This window comes from Mytilus trossulus, chromosome 14, assembly GCF_036588685.1.
Source record: "Mytilus trossulus isolate FHL-02 chromosome 14, PNRI_Mtr1.1.1.hap1, whole genome shotgun sequence".
NCBI lineage: Eukaryota > Metazoa > Mollusca > Bivalvia > Mytilida > Mytilidae > Mytilus > Mytilus trossulus.
This window is the reverse complement of record NC_086386.1, coordinates 58,074,180-58,090,076: the sequence shown is the minus strand read 5'-3', so window position 1 is coordinate 58,090,076 and position 15,897 is coordinate 58,074,180. Positions and strand designations below refer to the sequence as shown.

Sequence of the window (15,897 nt, the reverse complement as noted above, 5' to 3'; positions counted from 1 at the left end):
AAGGATATTCTGCTGCTCTGTTTTTAAAACCAGAAATTGTACAGAAATGATGGAAATGAAAGGTAAACATGTTAATCTTTTGTTAATATCTATTACCATGACAACCAACTATATATCTTTATTTCTCAACAAACCAAATTACAATGGTATAGAGATACACACAATAATTACATAGTGTATATGTACAGACATACAAAAATTATACGATCTATAATATGATCTAGTGATCATTTTATTCAATAAAAGCAAATTTGTAGTTTCAATTAAATATTTACGACGAATAAAACAACGATGACACGTACAATGGAAAATATTATGCTCAATCAGTTTTTTTTTTTTTTAATAATACATACTAATTACCTTATCAATTTTTGTGTGTGTCTATTAGTAATATAGCTATATATAGACAAAAGAAACGAAACTAAATGGGAAATACACATTTCCGATAACATACATGCATGTACTAATGAAAGAGAAACAAAACGTATGTAAGTTGAACTATTCCAAACTTGTAAAAACCTGATAAATCTGAATATCGCCTTTTTTGAAAGAAAAGAACTAAGAGCTATATTTTGTTGGAAATGTGTCATATAGATTATCTTCTGATACAGTTTTCTTTACAATTGTAACCTATTTTGGTATGTGATGTTGCATATGTGCCTTTTAACCTTAACATGCTTAATTATCAGCATTTGACGGCGTAACACCTTCAACTGCCCCCAAGAAGAATTGGTTTTTGATTTTATGATTTACCTTAATATTCATTACAAATATAATGATATATTAAAACAAATAAGTTTTATACGTCCATTGAAAAGTATAGGCGTACATTCAAGCAACTGCAAAAACAGAAAGTCACGATTAAGCCAGTAGTGCCAAAATTGGTCTTTAACAACAACTGATCTATAAATTAATCAATCAAACAAGAGTTAATATAATAAATATATTTGTCCCTGTTGTTCGTGGGGTGATTTATTGATGGCATAAGCATGAACCTATGTAGAAATCAACAAACGTTAATAGTTACTAGACATTTTTATATTAATTTGTTTATAAACATATGTTAAATTAAATATGTTTTTCGTTACACTTAGCTTTGAATTTCAAAGTCTAATCAAATGAAATAGGCTTATACTTTGATATGATAATCACGTGTTTCGTCTGAATAAGACTGTTCAGTGGTGCTCGAACCAAAAAGGTTAAAAGGCCAAATAAAAAACGAAGTTAAAGAGCATAACTATGATAAATGACAGACAGAACCAAACAACAACCACTGCACTATGGACGGACAACAGACTCATGTCTTGGGACAGGCACATACAGAATGTGGAGGGGTTTGTCATGGATTTTTTTGTTTTTGTTTTTGTTTTTTTTGTCGATCGACATCATTATACCTCGAGCAGTGATGTAATAGAAGTATACAGTTTACAGATAAGAACCAATTGAAAATATGAATGGCTTACTCAAATCAAGTAATAAAAAAAGTCAAAAGATAAACACTAACTACCGATGTTCTCAGTAGTCAAAATCTCTTTCAAAGCTGATCTTCAACTATAGATACGCCATGTTTTCTAAAACTGACAATAACAGAAACTCCTACAGGCTAATGGTGAACACTTGAATAAATAGTCCAACAAAATGATGGCCTCGTAAAAGGAAAAGACATGTGAGACAGGCCACAAGATTTCCAGGTTTATGGAGGTTCCTATGTTAAAATAGGTTTATTGCATATTTATCAATTATAGAATTTAAGAAAACACCCTGTCATGTTGTTTTGACAGATATTTTTAAAATGAAAGTCTTAAGGGGGTACAGAACACCTAAGAAAAGATAACTCTTACCCATGGTCTGATTCATTGCTACGTTTTAAAATCATGTGCAATATGCAACCTTTTAGAAAGATCATGATTAAACTATTCACACCACTGGGTCGATGCCACTGCTGGTGGACGTTTCGTCCCCGAGGGTATCACCAGCCCATTAGTCAGCACTTCGGTGTTGACATGAATATCAATTATATGGTCATTTTTATAAATTTTCTGTTTACAAAACTTTGAATTATTCGAAAAACTAAGGATTTTCTTACCCCAGGAGTAGATTACCTTAGCCGTATTTGGCACCACTTTTTGGAATTTTGGGTCCTCAATGCTCTTCAACTTATAGTTTGGCTTTTTAACTATTTTGATCTGAGCGTCACTGATGAGTCTTATGTAGACGAAACGCGCGTCTGGCGTATAAAATTATAATCCTGGTACTTTTGATAACTATTTACATTATTGCTAAGAGCAGCTGTACACCTATTGTTATTCATTTAATCTTTTAATCCATTTAAAGTTACTCATTTTCCATGAAAGAACCTTCAAAGAGACATAAAAAGGAAATTTCAGAGTGAAATAAATATACCAAAAGAAAACCAAGACGTTAGAAAAGGAGGGAAACAGAAAGGTCAAATAACTGATTTCGTTTTTTACTTGCCAATGCATAGGTCTTACATAACATGAAATAGAGTACAAAAAATCAAAAGTCTAAGGATACTATCATTTGATTTTAGGGGGAGGTGAGAATAGGATTTTGGAATCTGGGAATTATTTTTCCAAATTTCGGGATGTCGGGATTTAAAATTTATTTAAACTCAGGATTTTGTGTTTTAAGCCTTGGATTTCGGGGTCCGGACCCTCCCTTATCTGACATCATTGTCCTGCATTTTTATTTTTCATTCTTTAGGGACCTGCAATTTTCATTAGTTTATCCTGAAATTGTTTCCATTAAAATAGTAATCTGCTTGTTATGCCAGATTACTATTCCTGTCTTTGTTTGCTCCAAAGCCTGTCTTGCCTTTTTTCAAATTTCATCCAAGCCTCCCTCCTGTAATGGTAGCTACCTCTGACAATAAAATATTAACCAAATGAATAAATAAACCATGGACAATTATACAATGCTTCTGTTCGTAGATCTTCGTACCAAATTGATTAATATCAAAACTGAATTGACTCCACAATACTTTTTTTTAAGCCATAGTTTTTAATGAAATACACTATGGGCTTAGTTCTACACGTAGTAAAGTTAAATAGGTTATGAATAATTTATAATTTTAAAATTTCTGGCATATTGAATATTTTATTACATGATTTATATTCATGTTAAAATTTAGAAGATACCGAGGGGGATAGTCAACCAATACTGACAAGTGTGGTGTTTTTGCAAGAGACAAGTAAAAATGTTTCTTCTCAAGTCTCAATTCAAGATTATTATTGAATTACAGTAATCATTCTCTATAATAATAAGGGGCCCAAAAAATAATGTGAAATTTGTAACTGCCGTGCTTTCATCTAAAAACCAGTTGTAACGTATTTTCATAACCTCTTCAGAAATACTAAAAAAGTTCTATGTTTAACGAACTTGATTTCACAGTATAAGGATTTTGCACTGTCAGCTCTATTTCATCTCTCATGCGCCGTGGTTCTTTGCACAATAGTTTTGTTCTTCAATTTTGAATTGTATATTTTTGAATCTGTGGACGAATAAAGTGAAAATCTTGATCATGTAAAGCAACTGCCAACTTTAAAGCTTCTCCTTATGTATCATATGTATTTTTGGCGTGTCATGATTTAAATTTCAACAGCTCGTATCTCAAATCAAAAATTACATCCTTTTTTTTGGGGGGGAGGGGGGTGGTATTGTTTTACCCCTAGCCGTCTGTCCTTCCGTCCGTACCATTATTGATATATAGTTATTTGGCATAACTCCTCCTACTGTTTGATTCCTAGGAAGTTTTCACTTTGCTGTTTGTTGAGTAGTCAAGTACGTACACTGCGCTTCAATAGAAACTATTCCTTTTTCAAACTATTTTATGTGACCACATGTCTATTATGTATTCCGTGTGCAAGGAATGGGTTGACAGGTCATAAAATGTGTCTATATTGTTATATGGTTGATTGAAGCTTGTGTAATATGATTTTTTATAAATAAATATGAATTTATAACTACATAAAAGTCATGGCCCGTACATGTGTTTCTTACCAAAAAGCACAATTATCGTCCTCAAGGTCAAAGTTCAAGGTCACATGAAGGTCAAAATTTTAAGAAGGTACACCACCTCATGATGACACATCCACATGCCAAAGATGTAAGGCCTAGGTCAAAAGGCGAAGAAGTAATGGCCTACATGGTTGTGTTTTTCAAGAAGAAAAAACATAAAGTTGACCTTGAGGTCATATTTGAAGGTCACAAAAAATGTCACCACGATTCAAGACACTTAACCCTGGGATGATACATCCGCATGCTAAATATCAAAGGCCTAGTTCAAATGACAAAAAAAAATATGGCCATTATGTTCTTTTTGAATAGATTTTGCTCTTATTTAATGAATCAATTTGAGGGTGGGTCGTATTTTAAACTTAAATACCAAAAATCTAACAGTTACATTTTAAAATGATTTTGCGAGAACAACCGACTGGTATAGCACTCCAAATGCTTAGTTTTTTGTTTTTTAAATTAAACCACAAAAAAAATCTTCTTCTAATACTAAAAGCATAGGATTAACTTGTCGGGGCTGATTATGATATCCCTATTAAAGTTTGGGCAAAATTTTAAACCCGAAATAAAAAACTTACAAGAAAAGGGTATCAGTGAACTTATATTCACCTCAGCTATCATTATAAGCTATATGCTATTGTCAATTAAGGAATTTTTTTTTTATTTTTAACATATTTAACCCTAAACCCATATTTCAGAAATTTCCAATTTTGACCAATACTAGTATGTAAAAGATGCCATATTTGAGTTGCCAAATCTTTTAAACCAATAGTTCAAAACTTTTAAATTTTTTACAAGATGTTAAGGTTGGCCTAGTTTATCAATGAAAAAAAAAAATAAGAAAAAATAAACGACAGGATTTTTTTGGGGTATAGTGTTGGGTCCCCCCTTTAGGGACTTTTTGTATTTCGTCATGTATGGAATTGAATGGCCGCCGAAAATGTTCGAACACTACGCATAAAGTATTCTATGAGCTTCTTATTCCAATAGTACATTTCTTTTAAATCATTTCACAAAGATATTGTAATAATTCCTTCACATAACAATATACATTTAATTCATAATAACTATTTTTTTATTTGATAATACACGATGATTGTTTGCTCATTTTTTTTAATGCAATCTATACATGTTTACATATGGATTTTAGTGTTTCTGTGTTGGTATGTTGCTGTCTCACTAATAAATACCTCATGTCATGTAAACAGTTCTAATCATATTCGTTAAGGATTTGGAAAAAAAATCTAAATACATTGTCAACTTTACTTTCATGCAAAGGGATTAAACAAGTGTGTTACCGTTGATATGAAAATGATATTTCCAAAGTTGCGATAGAAATAAAATACAAAAATAAAGAACTAAACAAATATTGTTTCTGTTTGGTTTTATGTAAACTTCGTTAGCTGCTATTGTTTTTGAATCATTATGAATAACCAAGATAAACATATAAATTTGTATTTGGACGCAAAAATGTATATCTGTCATGGTCATTCCGCTTTCAAATTGGCGCATGTTTTAAATTTGAATAAGTAGCTGAATATAGCGAATGTATGCGTTCTGATTTTTTATGTATCTCTTTAATCACCATGTAAGCAGTTTTGCTTAAATAAGTATGACTAATATTATATTCTAAAATCTCAAATCAATTACAGATTAGTGTACAAAGCATAATAGGTATCTAGTAGTCTACAGTATGGCATTGTCAATATTATTTTGTTTTAATAATGAAAGAACACTAATAACTCTTAAACAGAGAACAAATATCATCAAACTTCATTAACGTACCCACAAGAGTATAAAACAATTTATGGTTCATGAACATTCTTATGAGTATTAAGTGCAGAGCATTTCGAATGAAGATAAATTAGATAAAAATGTATTGGTTATTGCGGTTTTTTCTCTCTTGCAATTGGAATGCCCAGTGCCAAGATATAATTATGGTAAAACTTTCTTTCGAAAAAGTAAAATTTAACGTAACATTCAAAGTAACGTAGTATCCCAAAAATGATGTTAATCCGAAATAAGCCAGGAAATATCTCGGCGGGCCACATATATGTAACCCCATGATACAGAATCAACAAGTGTTCATAACTGGATAGGAATACGGGTTAAGTGGTGTATTTAAACTATTAAAACGAAATATCCTTACGTATTAATGATTATGGTAGTCCAGTCGAAATGTGAAACAATTGCTCAGATTGTGGCAAAAGCATCAAACTTTGCAAAGTGTTAGTTGAGGTCAATTAACATTTTTAGCTATGGACCCAATTCAGAAAATCAAAATGGCGGCTCTATGCGGCCATTTTGAAATCATGTCCAAAAAAAATAGAAAAATAATTAGAAAAAATATGAAAAATATTTCTTATGATATCGAATGTCAACTGAGGACTATTGAAGTATTCAGTGGACATCTTGAATGGTGGCTATCCGGAAAAGTAAATTTCCAATATATCATTATTCGCTATCCTAAATTGAGTTTTGAATTAATTCTAAGTTTTATTTGCATTTACAACTATTTTTGCTACTCATTTATTTATGACTGTTAATATAGGATATATTCACCAATTGCTCAAATAAGCCATGCGTATGTAAACATGGTTAACAAATAAATGTATGTAAAGAAATACGTAAATTATTTTAATTGCAGTTAAGCATATAGAGCTTAGTTACTTTTTTACCACCAAACAATGTGTACATGTATATACAATATGAGTTATGACCACTGTATGTTGAAAAGGAACTTGCGTAGCTATTAAAATCACTTGAGCTGAAAAAAAGTAATAAAAAATAGACTGGAAAGAATTCCGTTATGCGAAGAAAGGACACGTGAGGATTTACAATGCCAGGCAAATATAAAAAGAGCAGACATAGATATTTGAGCTGGTAATCAGTCATGTGTTGTAAGCATACAACTGTTCCAAGTTGATGAAGGCCATGTAATGGGAGAATAACAAGGCAAAAGGTACTAATGTTTTCAAGGCAAATCTTAAGATCTTAATATTTTTTGTCAGGAAAAACGAAAAAAGTCTAAGATGAGTCACGGATTGAAAAAAAAAACAGTAAAATAACCAGCCACAGTTGTGATGAATCAACAAAAACAATGACTGTAGGGTGTTTTGTTAGTCTTTCTTTTCAATGCGGTATCTGACTATCATTCATCATGAAGCATCGACAAGTTTTTAGATTTAATATTAAAACCTTTATTGAGGAAACTAGAGTTTTACATTCAAGACACAAAAGATTTTATCAATAGGATAGAGTCAAAGACCTGTGTACGTAGCTGTACACTAATTGCCTATGATGTAACTTCAATGTATACAAACATGAACATCGACAATTTACTAGATACAACCAAGAATTTCGTACATCAAATTGATCGAACAAAGTATAAGTTTAAAGTACCAAACAAATCAGATCTAATATCTTTTGCAAAAATTATATTGGAAAACAATGAGTTCCAATTTAATGGGACTTTATATAAACAAGTTATAGGGGCACCACAAGGAGGAATATTATCACCCACTGCCACCGATCTGCATCTGTCAACAATACTTACAAAAATCTCAGATTTCAATTTAAATATAGCATTAGTATGATTTGTCAATATCGTGACGATGGTTTCATGATTACAGAGTGCAACAAATCACAAGTTGAAGAGTTCTTTGCAATTGCAAACAACATTGACCCTCTACTTAAGTTTACGTATAATTTCTCCAATACAGAAGTGACGTACTTAGATACTGAGGTGTACAAAGGGGAGCGTTTTCAATCGAGTGGTGTCCTTGACATCAGGTTACAGGTCAAACCAACTGAAACGTATCAGTACCTCCCAATTGTAAGTGCACATCCTAAACATTCTTTTAGAAGTATTATTACAGGTGAAACAATTCGTCACATAAGAAACAATAGCAACGAAACTGAACTCAACAAACATCTTCTGACTTTGGAGAATAAACTTATAGATAGAGGCTATGATAAGTTGGAAACTTCAAAAAACATTTAAGATGTGAAATACAAGATTAAACGATGCAGTACTCTGTCAGAACATTTTAGACAAAGGGAAATTCCACTTACACTAGTAACTAAATATAACCCTACAGTTATAAATCTCAATTAAGAAGCATTGGCAAATTTTGCAATGAGATGAATATTGTAAAACAATAGTTAAACAGATGCCTATCATTGCGTTTAAACGCAGTAAAAAATTAAAAGAGCACCTAGCAAAAACAAGACTTTTAAATAGGGAGACTTTTGAGAAAGGACCCTTTGCTAAAATAAAACTTAGCGAAAAAATCCCGAAACACCGTTAATTAATTGTATATATATGTCTAGTAAAAAAAAGGCAATTAGTCATTACGACTCTATAAAAACGGTGTCAAGTCTTGAGGTTTAAGAATGTATGTTGGTGATGGGAATCTTTGCATTTGTGAAAAGTTTACCCAAATGTTTGTTAATTTTGTTAGTCTTTCTTTTTGATGAGGTATCTGACTATCATTCATCATGAAGCATCGACAATTATGATCGACAATAGTGTACGTTACTGTCACTTGAACTACTAACCATTGTTCTTTTAGCCAGACTCAGTGCTGGAGATTAATATTTCAGGGGCAGATAACATGGTAAATGTTTGTTAAAACTGCACGACAAGACAATTAGACAGAATTCGAGACACAGAAAGAAAGTGAAGAATCTGTTATCCATGGAATGGGTCTCGCCAAAATGATAGAAAACAGTGACGGCTCACTGTTTTAATATTTGAAATTGATGATATCTGTAAATTGTACGGTAAATGTTCTTAGTAAATATGAAAGGAATGATTAATACAACTCTCCTTAAAATTGAAAACTAGCTGCCATAGATGATATGCAAGCACACATGACTGGTTGCGTCTTTCTCCGGATTCTCAGCGAATATGTTGGGGAAGTTCTGAAACAAGCCATGACTTTTAGTCGTGATGGTGAAGGCCTCTCTATAGTCAAAGTAACTAGAATAGTTTGAAGAGTTAGGCTTGCTACTATAAAAAGGTTTACAGGGACACTCAATGTAGACTTTCAAAATGAATCAGTTCAACAATCTTTGAGACATCTTACTATCTAATTGAGGACTGATAAGTTGCAGTTGTATCCTTTCGACTACGAGTTGCACAATTGAACTATTATAGCTGAGAAATGGTATGTTTGTCTGCCACTCAACGATATAACAAGACTGTGTCGCGATGTTTAGCCATCATGTATCATTCTTACTGAGGAAACTTAATATGTCTGTTGAACTAATTCGTGTCAACAGCGTTTACTGAGTGTCCCATTAAAGCTATTTTTAGTATCAATTATATATATTATGCCTGCTATGGCTATGGTGATTCCTTTATGTTTACCCTTTTATTATGAGGTCTGTTTTAGAGCGTCACGAATACATGTGTTTAAAATCAGAAGAACTAATTTATCTTGTTTCATGCTTGCTATGGCAGCTTCATTCCACTTTTGCTAACAGCGTTGTATCAGTTCTTCCTTCCATGATAACTCCAAGTTGTTCCAGGCGTTAACTTTACAATTTAGCGTGAAGTGCAAGCTTGAAGATTAGTACAATACCTCTTTCTGACCGTGTGCCATCAATGTATTTTATTATTTTGAAAAGCACAGATCCAAGGTTAAAAGATTCCTGGCTTTCTTTGTGTGTCTTGTACTCTCTGATTTGCTATGTTGTCAAGTTTTATCATTCATCAAGCAGGAGATCAGTGCGTTTACATCTTCAGCTCTTACTTTGGCTAGGGGAATATGTCTTGTAGTACATGTGCACGGTCATGCCCTATTTTTGTCGATTTGAAAATGTCGATGTATCATGGAGATCTTAAGTTACATCACCACAGAAAAAATACGTTGCAGTCATTGATTTTGTTGATCCAGTATCACCTTACAGTGTCTGGTTACTACTTATTGTTTTCTTTCAATTGGCAACTTATCTAGTATGTTTTCCCTTTTACTGATGAATTATTTTGAGATCTGAACATTTGTTTGACATGATTTGTGCCAATATGCCTTATGATTCTGGAGTTCTTCTGCAGTTCCATAGCTCTCATTCAACTATTTCGAATTGAGCGAATGGAAAAGAATTTCAAATCCCAACATCTTCTTATGCTTGCATCAAAAGAGTGATTGCTAGCTCAAATGTTTGTGTCTGTTCCATTTGTACCTGCTTGACATTGCACACCTCCACGTGTCCTCTTTTGTCGTCTCACACATTCCGTCCAGTCTAATTGCCCATAATTTTCTTCTGATATTTAGCCCCAGGGTTTTCGAAATCTACATTTTGGTCTTTTCCAACAAAACTTTCGGTCATAAATTATATCATATATACGTAATTTCTGTTTGAAAAAGTTACTTAGGCTAACATATAAGTAACAAAAAATCTGATACTGATTTTTATTTTGTAAACATGTGCATGCCTTATCTGACTTCTTTGTGAATATCAAATATAGATTAGTAAAAAATGTATGAATGCAAACAGTGAATTAATAAGATTAGCGAATAATGAAATATTGGAAAATCATGTTTTCAAAATGGCCATCACTCAAGATGGCTACCCAAAAGAAATCAATATATATGAAGTTCTCAGATGACAGGCCTTGTCATCTGCGATGAATATTCCAAATGACTACTAGCATATGATAACTTCCTGCAGTAAGCGCTCAATTGTTACATGTCATAAGTCAAAGTGAACACGGTTACTAAGGAAATGCAAAGGTGTAAAGGAAGTATTAAGTAGTACTACGATTTGTAGATGTGGATGACAATGTGATCAAATTTGATAGACAGAGTGTGGTTTGCAAAACATGTACATTTCATTTATTGTTAGATATTTTTAACGTCAATTGAAAACATTTGAGTAATTGATATTCTTTTAACATTACTTGCATGCTTTGAAATTCATTATGTCTGCAATCAAGGTTTTTGAAAGTTGTTTCAACTGAATAATATCAACAAAACGAATTATCGTGTAATCAGACAATTACAAAATGTAGGTATACACATATTTTCTTGTTTTATTTGTACTTGTAAAATAAAATTCTCCTGTTATTCTATGTTGAACAAGTGGTGGGACGGTTATTGCTTTTAGAGTAGTTCATGTTATGATCCTCTTCGTGGTTCGCGTTTTAATGCTGTTATACCCGATACGAAATAGAAGAATAACTCGGGAAGGGGGTATGCTCACCTTTTCCTGTTTATATAGCTCAAACAAATACATTTGTATATCTTCGACAATGCTTCTTTTTATTTTTATCGAAAAATGACTCCATATTTTGGCTTAGAAAAATCAAGATTTTTCAAGATGGCCGCCATTCATTATGGGTAATATTTCCAAAACTTTTGTTCAACAAGACAATTGAAATCAGCACTGTTGTTCTATTAACCAGGTTTCATCATGCGCATGTCAATATCTTCTCTAATATCATTTTCATGATCTTTTTTTATTAATCTAAAGAGATAAAATGGCCGCCATTTTAAAATGGCTGCCTCGTCCACAAATTTCGACTTTCAGAGTGGGTCCATAGCTTCAAATGTTGTCCATGACATATACTACTACGCAAAATTTCATGTTTTTTCCACAATCTGAGGTATTTTGTCAAAAATCTGCACAAATCGACTGGACTATGGATCGTATCTGCAATTTAAGAGCATTATAAACAAATCAGTGTTAATGTTTATGAAAAAATTTAAACAGGTTTCATAAAAAAACAACGACACATTTATAGTTACATAATTTAAATTTTGTTTTACTGATACGAAATTTTTGGTTTAATATTTTACCAGCCATACGTTATCAACATAATCAATTGCACGATTTATTTTCTAAATATGCATGTATCTAAACTATTTTGCATGACTTGTTTCTTCAAAAATGTACCATGGAGTAACACATGTATCAATATATCGTACACTAATTTTTAGACAGGGCATACATTTCAGGCTGCACTTACATATGTTCACATTGGTATGTTGTTGATGATTAAATTTGATAATGTTGAACATTTATTGTTTTAGATATGTCTATATCCCTTCACCAATATCTATGCAAATTCCTTGTCGGAACAGAAAATCACGTGAAGATAATACGACAAATGAATACAGTATGCGATAATTTATCAAATGATGATATTTCAGTACAAATTACCAGCGGTAGTTTTGGTGAAGGACTGCAGATGCGTGGTAGCGATATAGATGTAATGCTTGTATTAAGATTCATCGAGGTCCACGATAACATAACAACTATTGCTTTCAATCCTACAAAAACGTATTTCATACTGATGACAGACAATACAAACTCAAGTTTTGCAATGTTACGTCTCGTAAGTAGTCCTCATCGCCGATTGGTAGAAAGTTGTGAAACATTCCAAGGGAATTATTATCTGTCAAGTGCCTTATTTAAAAGACTATTTTTGAGTGAGTTTTGTCCCGTTGAACATGGACCTTGCGTATCCGACAAACATAGTTATACTGATTATGCTCCTTGCCTGCATAGTAGATCATGGGTCAAGACAGCATCACGATGGATTGTGAAGTCCAATAATCCTTGGCCAAATGAAAACACAAAGCAGATGATTATCAACCACGGTGTGCTTTTTGTGCCAATTGGTAGTAAAGAATCAGCAAACGAGAAATTGGAATGGCGAATGTCATTCTCAGTTGGTGAAAAACTTCTTATGTATACGTTTAGTCATACGCAATTACTGTGTTATGCCCTCATGAAAATTCTTTTAAAGGATGTAATAAATACTAATAGTAGATGTAAAGACTTAATATGTTCTTATTATATAAAGACAATCGTTTTCTGGATATCAGAAGAATTACAACCCTCTGTGTGGACACCTGACAATTTGATACAGTGTTTTATGAGATGTTTTAGTCGGCTGATTTATTGTGTGCAGTATCAAGTTTGTCCGCATTATTTCATTCCAGAAAATAATTTGTTTGAGAATAAGATAGAAGGAATAGATAGGAATAATTTGATTGATACACTAAGTGTGCTATTTAGCTATGGATGGCGATGTATTTTATTCTCTGATCAAATATCAGATGGTCCGATTTTATTAAACAACATCCAAAATTATCAAAGTTTCTTGTATTATGATGATCTTAACAAATTGTTAAAGTCAAGTACGTCCATACGTGTTTCCTCTTTGACAGATAAACACTATAACTTCTGTAGATCTGTACATACAATAATTTCTTGTAACTCTAAGAAATTGAAATTCATTCATGAGTATTTCATGTCATGGATATGCAACTTAAAATGCCAGTCGATATATGTGAGCAGTACAATCAGGAATAAGAATCAATATAAACAACACAAAACGTGTCTGAGTTATCTACTAATGAGCACCAACCATGATTCTGTATCCGGATGGTTGATGCTTGCTTCGTTTTTCTACAAGGGAAACCAATATAAAAAATCGCTCATACTTATCTTGTATGCATTATCAAAGTGTACACTTGACAAATTAATCCGTGGAACAGAATTGACAGCCATGCAACGTCTTCTAGTCAAATGGCACTTGATATATAAGCAACGAGTGGTGCGCTCGTTAAAATTCATGCTGGTAGATCATGTCAATTTTGCAACGTCTGCATTTATTCCTATGGAACTGCTAATAGTAGAAAGTGGTTTTGTAATACCGCCTGTAGTGTATGCACATTTTTTGTCTTTCCTGTGTCATTACCATCTGAATAATGTGCGAGAATGTCAAATTTCCCTTCGAGATCTTCAATTGACAATAGCCGAAGATTACTTCATGGGAGAGGATATATTTCCTAAAGCATTTTCTAAATACTGTCTTGGCACTGCTTTGCAGTTAATAGGAGATCATTTATCAGCCAAACAAGCTTTTACTGAGACTGTGCAAATATTGCATTCGTATCCATTCTTTATTAGGCCATTAAAAAGACTTTCTATGATAGCTTCCGTATGAACAAAAATATCTTATACAATAAATGTACGTGTTTATTTTGATGAATGGTAACAGGAATCGCACTAATTTAACTGTTAAGTTATTTACTTAAAAAATATAATTTACAATCGTATTGAATATTTCTTCCGTACCGAACATATATAACTCAACTGCAGTTGCTTATGGTCGGTTACATAAACTTGTATTGTGAATTTGTTGAAATCATAGTTTTCATAGACTAATACATCGGTAAACACCTGGAATAAGGTTGACAAATTCTTTACATCCATAAAATGTTTACGACCTTTGACAATAGATTGCATGCGAATAACAAAAGTTTATAAATACGTTCAGAAAAGGGCTCATACCGTAAGCAATTTAAGTTTTAAAATAAACAGCATATTTAATGAATATTGAGTTCATACCAACGATATTGGTATTTTGCGAAACGGAAAGAAAAGAGTTAGCATGTTTAAGGCATCGTAAAAAATTGTAACGAATGTTACAGTTTTCATTTGTTTTCAAATTAGATATACTATTACGTGAATTACAATATCTTTGTTATTTTTATATACGATGATTCCCGGTGTTTTTTTTAAAGTTTTAAATCATACTCTTTAAAACAAATTAACCCTTCTTTCAATACTGTTGCATTCATAGTCGTTAAATTCTCCCTCCCCCTGTTCGTCCGAATTTAAAGTATTTAATCTCTAAATTTAATAGGCTATACACAAGACAAACACAGATATAGGATTAGTTGCTGGCAGTATCATCTTATTTTTTCTTGCGATAAAATATTTTATTTTACTATATTGTACATATTTCTTCGATTGAAACAATATATAAATACATGACAAATAACATTGTTCCTCTTTCGCATTGTTTCTTTTTCCTCGTCTTATACCTCCAAGGCCTGTACGTACAATAAACATAGCAGCAACTGCACATATACCTATGTGACCAACTTCAATTCGACGTAACTGCGAGCACCTTCGATACTTATACATTTAAATGCCAAACTTTATATAGTACCATTAAACCCTACCCATAAAAACCGCCAAAACTTTCTTCCTGCACCTAACATTAAATTATAAATAGTGCATACTGTTAGAAAACCAATATTCGAACTAGTTATACTAGTTCCCATCTATAAACAATAACTACAAATAGCAAATGGGAAAAACCATATTTCAAACGAAATAAAATACATTTTGTATAATGAGTTGAATTAAATAATGTGATACCTTTAAAATTAAGAAGGATGCTTTTTATTATAAAGAATGTATTATCATTGATAATTATAAAATCAAGAAGATGTGGTATGATTGTCAATGACACAATCCCACAAGAGACCAAATGACACAGAAATTAATGACTATAGGTCACCGTTCGGTCTTTAACAATGAGCAAAGCCCATACCGCATAGTCAGCTATAAGATGCCGCGATATGACATGTAAAACAATTCAAACGAGAAAACTAATGGCCTGATTTATGATATACAATTAATGATCAAAAACCAAATATGATATACAGCAACAAACGACAACCAATGTCTACAGGCTCCTGACCTGGGACAGCACATACAGAACGTGGTTGGGTTAAACATATTAGAGGGCCCCGTTCCTTCCCCTAACAGGGACAGTGGTGTTATCGTACAACATATGAACAAACTATAAAAATCAGTTAAAAGGGAAAAACTCACCAGATAGATACAAAGCACAAAAACAAGTAACAAAAACACAGAGTGGACGTGTCAGGGTACTTAAACATCCTCACCACAAAAAGACACTTAGTAAAGATCTGAGAGTACTCGAAGTTATTGACAGCTAGTTCAAAACCAATACCTACTAATAAAAAACCATGCAACTAAGACTAAAATATCAATCAGTACACACCAATCATCCAACGGGTTTAGTGT

At 32.5% G+C, this 15,897-nt stretch overlaps 1 protein-coding gene across 1 annotated transcript; it reads left to right on the top strand.

Moving 5' to 3' along the window:
- Positions 1-432: 432 nt before the first annotated feature.
- LOC134696470 (uncharacterized) lies at positions 433-14,814 on the top strand. Its single transcript, XM_063558298.1, has 2 exons — positions 433-484; positions 12,075-14,814. Exon 2 carries the CDS (start codon positions 12,077-12,079, stop codon positions 13,997-13,999), a length of 1,923 nt encoding a protein of 640 aa, XP_063414368.1. The 5' UTR covers positions 433-484; positions 12,075-12,076; the 3' UTR covers positions 14,000-14,814.
- Positions 14,815-15,897: the final 1,083 nt, after the last annotated feature.

Excerpts from the sequence above, each read along its gene's own strand:
- LOC134696470 (XM_063558298.1), top strand. The coding sequence starts at position 12,077 with ATGTCTATATCCCTTCACCAATATCTATGCAAATTCCTTGTCGGAACA.